Below are 18,991 nucleotides of genomic sequence, written 5' to 3' on the forward strand. Positions count from 1 at the left end.
TAAATACGTTTACAATAATTTAATACTAAACGAACACAATGAAATATATTTTTTCGTTAGGTTCAGAATGATTTTGGCGAAATTATTGCATACACAAATTTTCACTTGTCCTATATGGCAAGATGAGCGTTGCTGTTTAAGCCAAGATCGCAAGTTCTGCCTATTCGGCACGACACACACACACACACACACACACACACACACACACACACACACACACACACACACACACACACACACACACACACACACACACACACACACACACACACATATATATATATATATATATATATATATATATATATATATTAGGAAAAAAGATGATAATGATGACATAAGAAAATCGATAAGATGTGTAATACTGGTTGCGACACCTGCAACCAATACGGATAATACGGGATAGATCGATTCTTTCTCCCTCCCAGCATAAATATCTGTATGTGAAACTCCTAACTACCAGATATATACACTGTGAGGTGCATGTATCAGTGTGAGATGTATGTATCAGTGTGAGATGTATGTATCAGTGTGAGATGTATGTATCAGTGTGAGATGTATGTATCAGTGTGAGGTGTATGTATCAGTGTGAGATGTATGTATCAGTGTGAGATGTATGTATCAGTGTGAGGTGTATGTATCAGTGTGAGGTGTATGTATCAGTGTGAGGTGTATGTATCAGTGTGAGGTGTATGTATCAGTGTGAGATGTATGTATCAGTGTGAGGTGTATGTATCAGTGTGAGGTGTATGTATCAGTGTGAGGTGTATGTATCAGTGTGAGGTGTATGTATCAGTGTGAGGTGTATGTATCAGTGTGAGGTGTATGTATCAGTGTGAGGTGTATGTATCAGTGTGAGGTGTATGTATCAGTGTGAGGTGTATGTATCAGTGTGAGGTGTATGTATCAGTGTGAGGTGTATGTATCAGTGTGAGGTGTATGTATCAGTGTATTTACACTTAGAGTTGAATTTTATCACTACCTACTGTATTAAAGTATTCTTGATTGGTGGTGAACATTTGAGATGCAGCCTTAATGACCCTCGTGTAGTAGATAGTATCCGAGGTGTCACACGCTGCCAACGAGACCAGTGTGATAGATACACTTTATTTTAGTGGTTGACAAACTCATAGTAAAGCTTTTTGGATACAGATTTAGGTTGGTGACTGATACAAGACTCAGGAACATTGCAGTAGGTGTATATAGGTGTTGGAAAGTGGCAAGTGCCTCACAGATCTATCATTAGTAATTCTTTATTTATTTACTTTTATTTATTTTTTATTTGGATATGATACATAGTTGTACAAAAAGAAATATAGTGATTGGGTTGTGACACTTGTTGTTAGTTGTTGGGAAGGATGTTAATATACAGATAACCCACACATAGGAGAGAAAAGCTTACGACGACGTTTCGATCCAACTTGGACCAATTACAATGTCACAGTGACTTTGTAAATGGTCCGAGTTAGATCGAAACTTCGTCATAAGCTTCTTTCTCCTATGTGGGGGTTATCTGTGTATTGTTCCAGTCACGGTATTGTGCCTTTGTGTTCTTTAAGGACGGTAAGTTTGAAGTGTGTCCCTCAACCTTCAGACAAGACGACTACACTGTCATCCTGCTGCTAAGAGTGTGGATATCAAGGAGTCTCGAGTAGAAGTAATCGAGGTCCCAGAGCCGAAATGTTGTCTAATAATATCTTAGTGTTTGCTCATGTGTCGTCTTAAAACGCTTGTCGTATCAACTACCAAGATTTACACCAAAATATCATCAACATATCGAAGCCAAGCCATTGTAAGTGTCAGGTTGTTAACAATAGAGTGGAAACCTCTTGTGGAAACCTCTAGTGGAAACCTCTAGTCTCTAGGGTTTCAAGACTATGTTAGCAAGTCTGACACTAAGAGGGCTGCCAGTAACCATGCCAGAGCACTGTTTGAAGAAGCTGTCTATGTGTCTGAGGCAGTGAAAGTTGACGTAAAGCTCGGTCATCTGCGTCAAGTCCTGGCAAAGAACTGCCAGGTTTGTCTCATTGATTTTCTTTTGTGTGTCAGTGGCGGTGTCAGTGGGGTCGATGGTAAATCAAGATGTAATATTGAAGTAAGCGATGTTCTTGTCCTTGATGCTTATGGTGGACATGTGGGGAAAGCACGTCTCCAGAATGTTGAAGATGCGCCTAGGAGTCCCGAGAGACTGAGATGACTATCCAGCAATAGGATAGATATAAGTGCCAGGTTTGTGGATCCTTGGTAGAGTGTGGCAGGTTGAGGTTGACCTAGCAGGAGGTAGTGCAGTGTTTTGCCTTGTTCTGAAGAGTGTGGCAGGCTACCTGTAGGACTTTTACGTTGTTAGTGAGATGTTGTATAATAATGATTTCGTAAATGTCCTTGTTACAAAGAACTCAGTACTGTGTTTATGTAGATCTGGAGTGTAGGATCAACACGTATCCAAGGCTGAGGGACGAACTACTTCGTCTTCCATTGTCTCCCGGATATAATTTCTGTATTGGATTGAAAAAAAAGTCACTGGTTGGCGAAAATTCTTCATAATGAAGATACTCAGGCGTCTTTAACAACTTGTCATTGTTGTACACCATTACTGTAATAACAGGTGTAGATACTGTGAGGGTGAGGTGGTGGCTGCCTTGCAGGTGGCCGGTGCCAACATGTGAATCACTCAAGTGATGGTTTCTGCTGACAACACTAAGCAGGTAGTGTTTATTGTGGATCACTATAGTGAAGTAGTGTTGCAGCAGTGGAGAGTGAAGGTCTGTGTTGCAGCAGTGGAGAGAGTGAAAATCTGTGTTGCGGGAGTGGAGTGGGTGAAGGCCTGTTTTGCAGCAGTGGAGAGAGTGAAGGTCAGTGTTGCAGTGGTGGGTGGGTAAAGATTATTGATGATCTTGGTAGGTTCCATGCTCTTACATTTACTATGCCAACAGAGTGAGAGTTACATGAGTGTTTTAACTAGTGTTGTACATTGGCAGTAGTGATTTTGGTGAGGGTGAAGCGAGCAGCATTACTACCAGACACTGACAGAGTTGGCAGCTACCAGCCACGCACTGATAGATGCCTCCTTCCCTTGACAGATATGCAGAACAATCCACGTGGGGGATGTAAATCTTTATCTTTAGATCTTTCCCACTGTCGTGCGTCGTCAGGAGCTATGCAGTGTTGCAAGACTAGCTACAGATAGCAGGGAAAAATCATCTCTGAGGCAAGAATGAACTTGTGTCTTGCCTCACAGAGGATTTTTCCCTGCTATCTGTAGCTAGTCTTGCAACACTGCATAGCTTCTGACGACGCACGAGAGTGGGAGATCTAGAGACAAAGATTTCCATCCCTTACGTGGATTGTTTTGCACTGTTAACATCGGCTGTTTGCAATTGTATTGCACTGGTAGATATGTTATTATGTCTGTAGTGGAGGTGTCGTGTGCTCACCCTGACCACTGTTACGTTCTCAGTATTTACACACGAGTACTTGTACTCTGTTATCATGTTCCTCATTGCTATCATGGCTTGCTGTCATGTTTCTCATAGTTACCATGACTTGCCCACTTGTCTTCACGTTCAGATCTATCTGCTCTCTGGTCATACTCGGTGACAAATCTATGCACATATGTCGGTAGTATAGCAGTGAGAGGAGCGCAGAGCGGATATAGAGCAGCGTCATCCATCACCCTGACACTCTGAGCACTACACGCTATATTCACAGCGATATTTTTAAATTGGAACGGAAGAGTTGGCCATCCCATCCCACACACACTAACACCACACAGCAACACAGCACCCACACACTAACACCCACACATTAACACCCACACCGTGTGCTATCAGTCTTGTGAGTGACCACCTTTCTCTGCTGTGGTTATTACTAGAGGGAAACCTCGATGTTTCGCCCTCCATCCCCCAGGTGCTGTATTTCTCACTCACTGTTGGCTTTCCCTGACGCACTTTTCTGTTTCTGATGGATTTCTGAGAACCTCTTCCCTTTATTTCAAATATTTTCTCATTATATCTGTGAATCTCTCTCAACAGGAGAGTGTGTGAGTTATCACTTCCATCCTCCTCCTCAAACGAGAGGGGGCGACTCCCTCCCTCCTGCTTCCCTGCCTACCTTTCTTCCTCCCTCCCTTCCTTCTGCCCCTCCTTCCTTCCTTCCTTCCTTCTTTCCTTCCTTCTTTCCTTCCTTCTTTCCTTCCTTCTTTCCTTCCTTCCGGCTTACCTGCCGCCCTCCCTCATTGATACCTCTTCATCACCAGTCAAGACTCTCAGTGTACATACACTGAGATACACACCTCTCAGTATATACAATTTAAAGACCAGCTGGTCAGAGGTTCGACGTTCGAAACTGTTGGTTCCATGTGTCGAATAATAGTAAGACTTGGAAGAAGTCAGTGTTAACCTTGACGGTGCAGTGTACAGTGTTGCTGGTACTGCTGCTACACAGGTAAGGTACACAGTGTCTATACTCTACCTGACAGGTGTACATACCCTGAGATGAGTATATCTCAGTGTATATACAACAAGAGATGCGAAACTCTTAGTACATATACACAGAGAAGTATTCAAGTTAATTTGTTTACATCAGCAAGTGTATATAAATACCGACCAGTGGATATCTCTTAGTCTGTATACACCCAAGAGTTTGTATCTTGGTTTGTATATACCGAGAAGTGTGTGTATATAGTGACAGGTGTGTATCTGAGTGTATTCACACTTCATGTGTTTACAACACTGTGGATAATGGTGGTGGTGGTGGGGCACAGGATGAACAACTGCTGCGTTCAACTGAACATTTACGTACGTTAATGAACATTTTATTCTTTGTTTTTTTCAGGTGTGTGCCTGGCTGTGTCTGCCAGCCTGTGTCTGCCAGCCTGTGCCTGGCTGTGTCTGCCAGCCTGTGCCTGGCTGTGTCTGCCAGCCTGTGCCTGGCTGTGTCTGCCAGCCTGTGCCTGGCTGTGTCTGCCAGCCTGTGCCTGGCTGTGTCTGCCAGCCTGTGTCTGGCTGTGTCTGTGGTGCTAGACTATCCTGGTGTTCTGGAAGTGTTGAAACGTCTGAGCCATTGTCAGCGTTTCTGGCAGAGATGCTGTCCTGGCTGATGTATATTATGATGTTCAGGTGAGTATACACCTTGGTGTAGTGATGTGGTTCTGGACCAACACAGTTGTGGAAAATACTGTATATATTTTTCGTAAATACGGTAATTTATAGGTAAATAGATGGCCTATATTGTATTTAATAAAATTATATTATAGAAAATGGGAAACTGAGCCTGCGTCTGCGCAGACGAGACTCGCCATCTTGGTTTTGAATTTTGTTCAAACGTTGGTGTAATGGGAAGAATTTTTCGTGCTCTAGAGGTTAAAATTGTGTTGACACCTCTCAAATAGGAGGCGAAATTGGTGGATGTGCATTCCTGCATAACTTGAGATATCAGACGACTGGACAAGACAGCTCCAGGAACCTCAGATAAGCTCTCTAGATTTGTGTGCAATTCTGGCCAGTATTATTTTCATAGATTTAGTTAGAGTGAGGTTTTCTGAGTATGATACACATTAATCTCCAGTCAAATTGGTGAGTGATATTAAGATATATTTTCCTTCTGTTATGTAATTGTGTATATATATATAACCATTTATTATTTTTAATATACAGTCCACAAATTTATATATTTACCAGTATTCCTGGTGTATGTATATTTCATTTAATTAATAGGTCCAGAGCAACTTGTGGTTATGACAGTGGTAGGTATCGAAGGGGGACATTTTTTGCGACCTAGGTGTCCCAAATTCCTACTTGTCTATGTAACATTGATAAATAACAATTATCTTTATCATTTACTGTTATGTACATAATTAGTTACATTCGGATAAATGCAATTTTCCACAACAGTGAAGAGTCAGAACCAGGAGAACCTCCAGGATTGGCAACCCAGGGTAAGCCATGAAAGCCACGCACTGTGGCTTGGTGGGCAGGTATCTACTTACTGCTAGGTATCTACTTACTGCTAGGTATTACTTACTGCTAGGTACCTAGTTACTGCTAGGTACCTATTTACTGCTAGGTGAACAGGTACCTTCTTACTGCTAGGTGAGCAGATACCAACTTACTGCTAGGTGAACGTGGGGGTTTCAACCGGTTTTAGCAAACATGCCTGGAGACGACCCCCCCCCTCTCCCTCGCCCGCTCCAGGATTGAACCCGGGTGCCTTTGTTGTGAGCCGAAGGTGCTAGCACTGTAGCCAGGATCCACTCATCTGTAGCTCCGGGTCCTTGGATCAAGATTATTCCCCCTAACAGCGTCCTCGGATCATTAGCCACACATGCAGAACCTACTGGAACCTAACACCCTGTCAAGAATGGTGGTAATTAGGTACGGGTCATTAGGAGGGTAATCAGGTGGTTGGACAATTAGGTGGGCAATGTGAAGGATAGTTGTGCCTGGTTTTTACACGTCTCTTGTGTGTTAAACATGTAAGGTGAGATAACCCAGGGTAGGGAGGGTTAGCCACTCAGGATAACCCAGGGTAGGGAGGGTTAACCACCCAGGATAACCCAGTCAGTGCGTCGTTAAGGATTGTCTGTCTTATTTCCATTGTTTTCCTTCAATCTTGTCCCCCAGGATGCCACCCATACCAGTTGACTAGCACCTAGGTACTTACTGCTAGATGAACAGTGACAGCAGGTTTAAGGAAACACGCCCAGTGTTTCCACCCCTGCCGGGGATGGAACCACGGACACTTGGTGTCTGTGCGGCGAGTGCGTTGTCTACCAGGCCACGGGAGACATACATCAATTTTTTTTTTTTACTGACTTGAGCATCACCAATATCAGCATCACTGGTTGTCAGCGTCACTGGTTGTGTCTGTTAGCGTCACTGGATGTCTGTCAGCATCACTAGTTGTGTCTGTCAGCATCACTGGCTGTGTCAGTATTCCCAGCTGTCAGCATCACTGGCTGTATCTGTCAGCATTACACACTGTCAGCATCACTGGCTGTGTCAGCATCACTGGCTGTCAGCATCGCTGCCTGTGTCAGCATCACTGACTGTCAGCATCACTGGCTGTCAGAGTGAGTCTGTGGTCCTAGGACTGAGCAATATGATAATATATGAGTGTGAAAAACTTCTGTGTGCACGACCTGTGTGTGTATATATTACTCGTGTGCACGGCTTCTGTATGGCTAGTGTGCACGGCCTGTGTATATGTATGGCTTGTGTGCACGGTCTGTGTGTACGTGTGACATTCATTCTAGATGTGACTGACCCGTGTGTGTGGTTCTGTACGTGTGTGACATGCTAGGTATGACCTACCTGTGTGCACGACCTGCGTGTGTGCACGTGTTTGAGAAACTGTCATGCTAGGTAGAACCTACCTGGGTGCACGGCCTGTATCCTTGGCCCGTCATCGTGTAGGCTGACCATGTTGCTGATGCGGCTGACGGAGGAGTGATCAGCCATGGAGTGTCAGAACTGATAGTGCCTCCCGTCAGCAGTGACTGTCTCCCGTCAGCCGTGACTGTCTGACTGTACCTCCCTCACACGCAAGATTGCACCGTGCGTGAGGGGGGTGATAGTGGGGAGGGGCAGAGACTAACTAACGTGTTACCCTGTGAGGGGTACTAGTCTCAGTGATAGGAGAGGGGGGGAATAGTTCTCTGCTGCGGATGGTCTTCACTCTGCTACACTATCCACCACTAACACACAATATGGCCGACCCTGTTGCCTATCCTTCAGGGCTGCCAGGATCCCTGGCTAGACAATATCACTTCAAGACTCTTCAGAGTGTCTTGGAACGTCTTATAGCCTATCCACTTCCTCCTTAGGATATAGGATAGTCTGCTCTATCCTCTAGTCAGACCAGAGCCTCGCCCTGGTTAGGCTAGCGCTGGAAAATAAAGGAAGGTTAGGCATCTGGAAGGTTTGTCAGCGCAGGCGCTGATAACACCTGACACCCAGAAACTGAGAGTGGGCGGCGCCCCCCACTACTGCCGCCCACCACCCGCTCCATGCACCGCCCACCCACCCACCTATACACACACACACACACACACACACCTCGTACTCCAGATCATGAACTATAGGATGAACGGAAGGTGTAGTGTTGATAGTGTGTGAGTGCTGTAGGAGAGTGTAGCACACTTATATATTGATCCATTACTCAATACTCGCTGGTACACTCGCTCTTCCTTCCTTACTACACTTATTCCTTCCTTCTGAGCTTTCCACCTCCTTCTGGAGGTGGGAAGTACAGTGTCTGCACTCTGAAGGATGGGTTGGGATGTTAGTTCTGGAGGTGGGAAGTACAGTGTCTGCACTCTGAAGGATGGGTTGGGATGTTAGTTCTGGAGGTGGGAAGCACAGTGTCTGCACTCTGAAGGATGGGTTGGGATGTTAGTTCTGGAGGTGGGAAGCACAGTGTCTGCGCTCTGAAGGATGGGTTGGGATGTTAGTTCTGGAGGTGGGAAGTACAGTGTCTGCACTCTGAAGGATGGGTTGGGATGTTAGTTCTGGAGGTGGGAAGTACAGTGTCTGCGCTCTGAAGGATGGGTTGGGATGTTAGTTCTGGAGGTGGGAAGTACAGTGTCTGCACTCTGAAGGATGGGTTGGGATGTTAGTTCTGGAGGTGGGAAGCACAGTGTCTGCGCTCTGAAGGATGGGTTGGGATGTTAGTTCTGGAGGTGGGAAGTACAGTGTCTGCACTCTGAAGGATGGGTTGGGATGTTAGTTCTGGAGGTGGGAAGTACAGTGTCTGCACTCTGAAGGATGGGTTGGGATGTTAGTTCTGGAGGTGGGAAGTACAGTGTCTGCACTCTGAAGGATGGGTTGGGATGTTAGTTCTGGAGGTGGGAAGTACAGTGTCTGCACTCTGAAGGATGGGTTGGGATGTTAGTTCTGGAGGTGGGAAGTACAGTGTCTGCGCTCTGAAGGATGGGTTGGGATGTTAGTTCTGGAGGTGGGAAGTACAGTGTCTGCACTCTGAAGGATGGGTTGGGATGTTAGTTCTGGAGGTGGGAAGTACAGTGTCTGCACTCTGAAGGATGGGTTGGGATGTTAGTTCTGGAGGTGGGAAGCACAGTGTCTGCACTCTGAAGGATGGGTTGGGATGTTAGTTCTGGAGGTGGGAAGCACAGTGTCTGCGCTCTGAAGGATGGGTTGGGATGTTAGTTCTGGAGGTGGGAAGCACAGTGTCTGCGCTCTGAAGGATGGGTTGGGATGTTAGTTCTGGAGGTGGGAAGTACAGTGTCTGCACTCTGAAGGATGGGTTGGGATGTTAGTTCTGGAGGTGGGAAGCACAGTGTCTGCGCTCTGAAGGATGGGTTGGGATGTTAGTTCTGGAGGTGGGAAGTACAGTGTCTGCGCTCTGAAGGATGGGTTGGGATGTTAGTTCTGGAGGTGGGAAGCACAGTGTCTGCACTCTGAAGGATGGGTTGGGATGTTAGTTCTGGAGGTGGGAAGTACAGTGTCTGCACTCTGAAGGATGGGTTGGGATGTTAGTTCTGGAGGTGGGAAGCACAGTGTCTGCACTCTGAAGGATGGGTTGGGATGTTAGTTCTGGAGGTGGGAAGTACAGTGTCTGCACTCTGAAGGATGGGTTGGGATGTTAGTTCTGGAGGTGGGAAGCACAGTGTCTGCACTCTGAAGGATGGGTTGGGATGTTAGTTCTGGAGGTGGGAAGTACAGTGTCTGCACTCTGAAGGATGGGTTGGGATGTTAGTTCTGGAGGTGGGAAGCACAGTGTCTGCACTCTGAAGGATGGGTTGGGATGTTAGTTCTGGAGGTGGGAAGCACAGTGTCTGCACTCTGAAGGATGGGTTGGGATGTTAGTTCTGGAGGTGGGAAGTACAGTGTCTGCGCTCTGAAGGATGGGTTGGGATGTTAGTTCTGGAGGTGGGAAGTACAGTGTCTGCGCTCTGAAGGATGGGTTGGGATGTTAGTTCTGGAGGTGGGAAGCACAGTGTCTGCACTCTGAAGGATGGGTTGGGATGTTAGTTCTGGAGGTGGGAAGTACAGTGTCTGCGCTCTGAAGGATGGGTTGGGATGTTAGTTCTGGAGGTGGGAAGCACAGTGTCTGCGCTCTGAAGGATGGGTTGGGATGTTAGTTCTGGAGGTGGGAAGTACAGTGTCTGCGCTCTGAAGGATGGGTTGGGATGTTAGTTCTGGAGGTGGGAAGCACAGTGTCTGCACTCTGAAGGATGGGTTGGGATGTTAGTTCTGGAGGTGGGAAGTACAGTGTCTGCGCTCTGAAGGATGGGTTGGGATGTTAGTTCTGGAGGTGGGAAGTACAGTGTCTGCACTCTGAAGGATGGGTTGGGATGTTAGTTCTAGAGGTGGGAAGCACAGTGTCTGCACTCTGAAGGATGGGTTGGGATGTTAGTTCTGGAGGTGGGAAGTACAGTGTCTGCGCTCTGAAGGATGGGTTGGGATGTTAGTTCTGGAGGTGGGAAGTACAGTGTCTGCGCTCTGAAGGATGGGTTGGGATGTTAGTTCTGGAGGTGGGAAGCACAGTGTCTGCACTCTGAAGGATGGGTTGGGATGTTAGTTCTGGAGGTGGGAAGTACAGTGTCTGCGCTCTGAAGGATGGGTTGGGATGTTAGTTCTGGAGGTGGGAAGTACAGTGTCTGCACTCTGAAGGATGGGTTGGGATGTTAGTTCTAGAGGTGGGAAGCACAGTGTCTGCACTCTGAAGGATGGGTTGGGATGTTAGTTCTGGAGGTGGGAAGTACAGTGTCTGCGCTCTGAAGGATGGGTTGGGATGTTAGTTCTGGAGGTGGGAAGCACAGTGTCTGCGCTCTGAAGGATGGGTTGGGATGTTAGTTCTGGAGGTGGGAAGTGCAGTGTCTGCGCTCTGAAGGATGGGTTGGGATGTTAGTTCTGGAGGTGGGAAGTACAGTGTCTGCGCTCTGAAGGATGGGTTGGGATGTTAGTTCTGGAGGTGGGAAGCACAGTGTCTGCACTCTGAAGGATGGGTTGGGATGTTAGTTCTGGAGGTGGGAAGTACAGTGTCTGCACTCTGAAGGATGGGTTGGGATGTTAGTTCTGGAGGTGGGAAGCACAGTGTCTGCACTCTGAAGGATGGGTTGGGATGTTAGTTCTGGAGGTGGGAAGTACAGTGTCTGCACTCTGAAGGATGGGTTGGGATGTTAGTTCTGGAGGTGGGAAGCACAGTGTCTGCACTCTGAAGGATGGGTTGGGATGTTAGTTCTGGAGGTGGGAAGCACAGTGTCTGCACTCTGAAGGATGGGTTGGGATGTTAGTTCTGGAGGTGGGAAGCACAGTGTCTGCGCTCTGAAGGATGGGTTGGGATGTTAGTTCTGGAGGTGGGAAGTACAGTGTCTGCGCTCTGAAGGATGGGTTGGGATGTTAGTTCTGGAGGTGGGAAGTACAGTGTCTGCACTCTGAAGGATGGGTTGGGATGTTAGTTCTGGAGGTGGGAAGCACAGTGTCTGCGCTCTGAAGGATGGGTTGGGATGTTAGTTCTGGAGGTGGGAAGTACAGTGTCTGCACTCTGAAGGATGGGTTGGGATGTTAGTTCTGGAGGTGGGAAGTACAGTGTCTGCACTCTGAAGGATGGGTTGGGATGTTAGTTCTGGAGGTGGGAAGTACAGTGTCTGCGCTCTGAAGGATGGGTTGGGATGTTAGTTCTGGAGGTGGGAAGTACAGTGTCTGCACTCTGAAGGATGGGTTGGGATGTTAGTTCTAGAGGTGGGAAGCACAGTGTCTGCACTCTGAAGGATGGGTTGGGATGTTAGTTCTGGAGGTGGGAAGTACAGTGTCTGCGCTCTGAAGGATGGGTTGGGATGTTAGTTCTGGAGGTGGGAAGCACAGTGTCTGCGCTCTGAAGGATGGGTTGGGATGTTAGTTCTGGAGGTGGGAAGTGCAGTGTCTGCGCTCTGAAGAATGGGTAGGGATTGTGGAAAATACTGTATATATTTTCCGGAAATACGGTAATTTATATGTAAATAGATGGCCTATACTGTATTTAATAATATTTGTCATAGAAAACGGAAAGCCTGTGTCTGGGCAGGAGACTCGCCAACTTGGTTTTGAATTTCGTACAAACGTTAGTGTAATGGGAAGAATTTTTCGTGCTCTAGAGGTTAAAATTGTGTTGCCACTTCTCAAATAGGAGGCGAAATTGGTGGATGTGCATTCCTGCATAACTTGAGATATCAGACGACTGGACAAGACAGCTCCAGGAACCTCAGATAATCTCTCTAGATTTGTGTGTAATTCTGGCCAGCATTATTTTCATAGATTTAGTTCGAGTGAGGTTTTCTGAGTATGATACACATTAATCTCCAGTCAAATTGGTGAGTGATATTAAGATATATTTTCCTTCTGTTATGTAATTGTGTATATATATAACCATTTATTATTTTTAATATACAGTCCGCAAATTTATATATTTACCAGTATTCCTGGTGTATGTATTTTTAATTTAATTAATAGGTCCAGAGCAACTTGTGGTTATGACAGTGGTAGGTATCGAAGGGGGACATTTTTTGCGACCTTGGTGTCCCAAATTCCTACTTGTCTGTGTAACTCTGATAAATAATAATTATCATTGTTATCATTTTCTGTTATGTACATAATGAGTTACATTCAGATAAATGTAATTTTCCACAGGGATGTTAGTTCTGGAGGTGGGAAGTGCAGTGTCTGCACTCTGAAGAATGGGTGGGAATGTTAGTTCTGGAGGTGGGAAGTACAGTGTCTGCGCTCTGAAGGATGGGTGGGAATGTTAGTTCTGAAGATGGGAAGTGCGTTGTCTGCACTCTGAAAGATGGGTGGGGATGTTAGTTCTGGAGGTGGGAAGTACAGTGTCTACACTCTGAAGAATGGGTGGGAATGTTAGTTCTGAAGATGGGAAGTGCGTTGTCTGCACTCTGAAAGATGGGTGGGGATGTTAGTTCTGGAGGTGGGAAGTACAGTGTCTGCACTCTGAAGAATGGGTGGGAATGTTAGTTCTGGAGGTGGGAAGTACAGTGTCTGCACTCTGAAGGATGGGTGAGAATGTTAGTTCTGAAGATGGGAAGTGCAGTGTCTGCACTCTGAAAGATGGGTAGGGATGTTGCAGTTCTGGAGGTGGGAAATACAGTGCCTGCACTCCGAAGGATGGGTGAGGATGTTACAGCCCTGATACAGAGGGCTGGTGGTATGGAATACCTTCATTGGCTCATTAATTAAGGTATGCTGACGCTCACTCCCAGGACAACCACAACAGTCGATTAACACCCAGGTACCCACTTACTGCTAGGTGAACAGTGGCAGCATTATTATTATAATAAAAAAGAAGCGCTAAGCCACAAGGGCTATGCAGCGCTGCAGGGCAGGAAGGAAGCGAGGGCATCAGGTGGCAAAAGGGAGGTGGATGAGTAATAGGTTATGGATAACAGCGGAGCAGTGGATGGTGAAAGGGTAAAGGGCAGCAAGAGACTGAGCTAGAAAGGGCTGAGGGGAGTGCATAAGGTATCATCAGAGTTTGTGGAGTAAATCAGTCATTGTCAAGAAGTCAATGAGAGAGTCAGGATTAAAGGAGGGTCCATCAGCAAGAAGGGAAAGTAAAGAGAGAGTAGTAGAACGAAGACGGCGTTGGAGGTAAATTCTGCGTGCTCGTTGATAGAGAGGGCATTCTAACAGAATGTGGCTAATCGATACAGGAACTTGACACTGCTCACAGAGAGGTACAGGGTGCCTCTCCATGAGATACCCGTGAGTAAGATGAGTGTGGCCAATGCGAAGACGGGAGAGAGTGGTCTCCCAACCACGGCACTGATGACAAGAAGACGGCCAGTAACCTATGCTCGGTTTAATAGAATGAAGTTTGTTACCAAGCAGAGTTGACCAACGTTGTTGCCAACGGGCGTGAAGGTGGGTAGCTATTGCAGCAAAATAGTCCAGAAATGGAACACCTCTATAGGAAATTGGTAGGTCATGTACTGCTGACCGCGCAGCAGTGTCTGCCTGTTCATTGCCCTGTACGTTGACATGACCAGGGACCCAACAAAAAATAATATCTTTATGCTTCGTAGAGATACGGCGTAGCCAAAGTTGGATACGGAGAACTAGGGGGCGAGATGTATCAAATTTTCGTATAGCCTGTAGAGCACTAAGGGAGTCTGAGACTACCACAAATGATGACACAGGCATAGATGCGATACGAATAAGTGCTGCAAGAATGGCATACAATTCAGCAGTAAAAATGCTAGCCGAAGATAGTAAATGCCCCCGCACGACGCTGTCCAGAAACACTGCTGCGAATCCAACGCCGTCTGAAGACTTAGAGCCATCTGTGTACACAGCGATGGCATGAGAATGGGAGTGGAAGTGATCAAGAAAAAGAGAGCGGGAAGCCACCATAGGCAGTTGAGCTTTTGAGCACGGGAGTGAGAAAGAACAGACCCGAACAGCTGGAACTTCCCAGGGGGGTAGGGAAAAGCGAGATGCTACATGAACATATAAAGGTGGTAACTGAAGGGAAGACAAGAGTGAATGTAGGCGAAGAGAAAAGGGACGGAGCAAACAGGGGCGGCGAACGAATAAAGAATGTCTACTAATATCGGTGACCATTCTATAAATGGAAGGATTGTGGAGATCGTGAGAGCGTACATAGTAGCGAAGGCAATGGGCATCACGGCGATCAGACAAGGATGGAATATTCGCTTCTGCATAGAGGCTCTCAACAGGGGAAGAGCGAAAAGCACCAAGGCACAAACATAATCCTTGGTGATGGATAGGGTTAAGGCTAGAGAGAGTAGCAGGAGAGGCCGCTGCATAAATCTGGTCACCATAATCGAGTTTCGATAAAACGAGGGCTGAATATAGGTGAAGCAGAGTTCGACGATCAGCTCCCCAGGAAAGATGAGCAAGGGTTTTAAGAAGGTTTAGCCGGCTGTAACAAGTTGCCTTCAGAGAGGTAATGTGAGGTTTCCAGGATAACCTACGGTCAAAGAGAAGGCCTAGAAACCTGACTGTGTCACGTTCGGGGACACGGGAGCCATAGAGATACAAAGGATGATCGGAGATAACAGAGCGTCTAGTGAAAGTAATTTGGTGAGTTTTGGTACTTGAAAATTTAAACCCATGCGTGGTGGCCCAAGTGGAAACACGGTCGACCGCATGCTGGAGAGAAACTGCAATGAGATGACAGTCAGCGCCTGCACAAGCAATAGCGAAGTCATCAACATAGAGTGATGACCAAATATTGGGTGGAAGAACAGAGGCCAAATCATTTATAGCAAGGAGAAAAAGTGTTGTGCTTAGAACACATCCCTGAGAGACACCTTCAGCTTGGACGAAGTCCGGGGAAAGAACATTATTGACTCGAACGTGGAAATGTCTGTCAGTTAAAAAGTTCTTAAGGAAGGATGGTAGATTGCCTCGGAGGCCTAAGGAATGGGCCTGGGCCAAAATATTATACCTGGACCTGGAGTTTACCTGGAGAGAGTTTCGGGGGTCAATGCCCCCGCGGCCCGGTCTGTGACCAGGCCTCCTGGTGGATCAGCGCCTGATCAACCAGGCTGTTGCTGCTGGCTGCACGCAAACCAACGTACGAGCCACAGCCCGGCTGATCAGGAACTGACTTTAGGTGCTTGTCCAGTGCCAGCTTGAAGACTGCCAGGGGTCTGTTGGTAATCCCCCTTATGTGTGCTGGGAGGCAGTTGAACAGTCTCGGGCCCCTGACACTTATTGTATGGTCTCTTAACGTGCTAGTGACACCCCTGCTTTTCATTGGGGGGATGGTGCATCGTCTGCCAAGTCTTTTGCTTTCGTAGTGAGTGATTTTCGTGTGCAAGTTCGGTACTAGTCCCTCTAGGATTTTCCAGGTGTATATAATCATGTATCTCTCCCTCCTGCGTTCCAGGGAATACAGGTTTAGAAACCTCAAGCGCTCCCAGTAATTGAGGTGTTTTATCTCCGTTATGCGCGCCGTGAAAGTTCTCTGTACATTTTCTAGGTCGGCAATTTCACCTGCCTTGAAAGGTGCTGTTAGAGTGCAGCAATATTCCAGCCTAGATAGAACAAGTGACCTGAAGAGTGTCATCATGGGCTTGGCCTCCCTAGTTTTGAAGGTTCTCATTATCCATCCTGTCATTTTTCTAGCAGATGCGATTGATACAATGTTATGGTCCTTGAAGGTGAGATCCTCCGACATAATCACTCCCAGTTGTGTCATATGCCTTGTCAAGGTCAAAAAATATGGCAATAACTGAGTGATTATTCGCAAAGGCATTACGAACATACGTATCCAAGCATAGTAAGGGGTCTATGGTAGAACGGCCCTTACGAAAACCATATTGACTAGCGGAGAGACTGTTGTGTGTCTCTAAATACCACATTAAACGTCGATTTACGAGACGTTCCATCACTTTGCAAACTGCACTAGTAAGAGTGATGGGACGATAGTGGGAGGCATCATGTCCTGTAGTACCCAGTTTGCGGAAAGGGAGAACAATGGCAGATTTCCACAGCTGGGGAAGAACTCCTTGTGCCCAAATAAGATTGAAGAGGTGTAAGAGGACTACAAGGGCTGACCGATGTAAATGTTGTAACATACGAATATGAATGTCGTCAGGCCCAGCTGCCGATGATCGGAAAGCTGGGAGCGTTGCCTCCAGTTCTTGAAGTGTAAAAGGCACATTATACTGTTCTTCTCTGAGAGAAGAAAAGTCCAAGGGTACTAACTCTCTGGCAGATTTTAAGGAAAGAAACGAGGCGCATAGATGGAGCCCCCGGGAAATACGGACCAGATGTGTGCCAAGTTCAATGGCAACGTCGAGAGGGTTTGCTACATCAACACCAGCGACCCGTAGAACAGGAGCCGGGTCAGGAGAGTATTTACCACTCAATTTCCTCACTTTTCTTTCAGACTGCACTCATAGAAGAAGCAGAGGTGATGGTGGAAACATAGTCTCGCCAGCAAGTGAGTTTAGCTTCACGGATGACACGGCGAGCGATCGCACGCTTCTGCTTAAAATCAAGAAGTCTCTCAGCGTTCTATTGTACTGGTACCTGCCCTATGCAGCGCGTTTCAAACGTACTGCACGAGCACAAGCAGGAGACCACCAAGGCACGCACTTCTGAGAATGCCTGCCTGAGGTTTGGGGTATAGAATGAGAAGCTGCGGTATAAACTGACGTCGAGAAGAGGTGTAGGAGCTCATCAATGGAGGATGAAGAAGGAACCTCACTAAAAGCAGTGAGTTGCGAGTAAAGATCCCAATTTGCCCGATCAAATTGCCAGCGAGGGCTATGGAAAGGTGGTGAATAGGAAGGAGAAGTAAGAATGATTGGAAAATGATCGCTGTCATGTAAGTCCGGTAGAACAGACCAGGTGAAGTCTAGTGCAGTGGAGGAAGAGCAGACTGATAGATCGATGCAAGAGTATGAGTACGAGGATCAAAATGGGTGGGAGTACCCGTATTTAAAACATGGAGGGGGTGAGAGGCGAGAAAAGCCTCCAACTGGATGCCACGTGAGTCACAATGAGACCCCCCAGAGGAAATGGTGGGCGTTAAAATCACCAAGTAACAGAAGTGGTGGTGGTAAGGATGAAACAAGAAAGGTAAAGTCTGGGATAGAAAATGCTCGAGAAGGAGAGAGATATAAAGAACATATTGTAAACCACTTATTCAAGTGGATACGGGCTGCAGTGTAATGCAGCAAGGTATGGACAAATAGTTGACAGTACGGAATATCATTGCGTAGAAGAAGGGCACTTTCATTAAAGGTCCCATCTGAGAAAGGATCCAAAGAATACAATAAATTATAGCCTGAGATAGGTTGGAAAACAGCCGAGTGTAATTTTGGTTCTTGTAAGCAAGCACCAACAGGGGAAAACCTGGAAAGCAACATCTGAAGCTCACCCCGATTACCCCTGGGCCGCGGATATTCCACTGTAAATAGGCCATGATTGGCGATGAAGAAAATATCAGGAATCCATAGGGAAAGGCACCTACGGGCTCTGGTGGCCTGGTGGTTAACGCTCTCGCTTCACACGGTGAGGGCCTGGGTTCGATTCCCAGCCAGAGTAGAAACATTGGATGTGTTTCTTTCCACCTGTTGTCTATGTTCCCCATCAGTAAAATGGGTACCTGGGTGTTAGTCGACTGGTGTGGGTCGCATCCTGGGACACTGACCTAAGGAGGCCTGGTCACAGACCAGGCCGCGGGGGCGTTGACCCCTGGAACTCTCTCCAGGTAAACTCCAGGTACGGACTAGAGGGGTTAGAAAAGTCAACGTGTGGTGGCATTGGAAGAAGTTCAAGCAGCGAAGGAACGGAGCGTTGCGAAGAATGGGGTTGTGAAGATGGAGGAGAGGGAAGAGAAGGAACAGGAAGTGAATCAGTGTCCATTGAAGGTTTAGTCTCTGCAATATATTCTGAAATGGCTTCAAGTGTTTCTGAATTCAAAGATGTATGGGAGACCATATTGGAGATAGAAGTGGGAGGGTGAGTAAAGATTGGGACAGTAATGGACTGTACCAAAGTAGAGGGGGAGAAAAGAGTGTAAGGGACTGGAGATGAAGTGTGGGGGGGACAGAAGAGGCAGAAACCTGGGAGGTGGCAGAAGAGGGAGAAACTTGGGAGGGGACGGGGGTGGAAGGCATAGTACGAGGAGGAGGGTGAATCTCCACACTTGTAATAGAGCCAGAGAGAGGGGAAGAACTAGGCACAGAGACTGGAAAGGTAAAGTGTGAGAGGTGGAAGAAGGGAAGGAAGGGGCAAAGAAGATTTGAGCAATGTGGATTTTTTGGACTTCTGAGAAGTAGAGGGGCGATTGGTATTAGGTGTCGTACGAGGTCTTGTCGATACTGGGGCTTGTGAGGAAGGACGTGAAGATGTGAGAACAGACTGAGTTGTAGTCGGGACGTCAGAGCCAAGGACAGCAAAAGGATTAGATGCCGGAGTGGCTATGGGAGGGGTAACAACAGAGGAGGCTGCAGAAGATGGGACCCCAGAAGTGGGGGGGATGTTTTGAAACACAAGAATAA

At 46.9% G+C, this 18,991-nt stretch overlaps 1 protein-coding gene and 1 long non-coding RNA gene across 3 annotated transcripts in view; one reads left to right on the forward strand and one right to left on the reverse strand.

Moving 5' to 3' along the window:
- Positions 1 to 7,878, reverse strand: part of LOC128697843 (synaptotagmin-4) — a 93,196-nt gene extending 85,318 nt beyond the window's left edge. For both annotated transcript variants that reach the window (XM_053789788.2, XM_053789787.2), the window contains exon 1: positions 7,373 to 7,878. In XM_053789788.2, the coding sequence (XP_053645763.2) occupies positions 7,373 to 7,457 (85 nt within the window). In that variant the 5' untranslated portion in view covers positions 7,458 to 7,878. The remainder of the gene's footprint in view (positions 1 to 7,372) is intronic.
- Positions 3,442 to 18,991, forward strand: part of LOC138854754 (uncharacterized) — a 47,642-nt gene continuing 32,092 nt past the window's right edge. The window contains exons 1-2 of the long non-coding RNA XR_011393925.1: positions 3,442 to 3,906; positions 4,834 to 5,117. This is a non-coding gene — a long non-coding RNA (uncharacterized lncRNA). The remainder of the gene's footprint in view (positions 3,907 to 4,833; positions 5,118 to 18,991) is intronic.

The sequence above is a fragment of the Cherax quadricarinatus genome, chromosome 68 (assembly GCF_038502225.1).
Source record: "Cherax quadricarinatus isolate ZL_2023a chromosome 68, ASM3850222v1, whole genome shotgun sequence".
Taxonomy (NCBI): Eukaryota; Metazoa; Arthropoda; class Malacostraca; order Decapoda; family Parastacidae; genus Cherax; species Cherax quadricarinatus.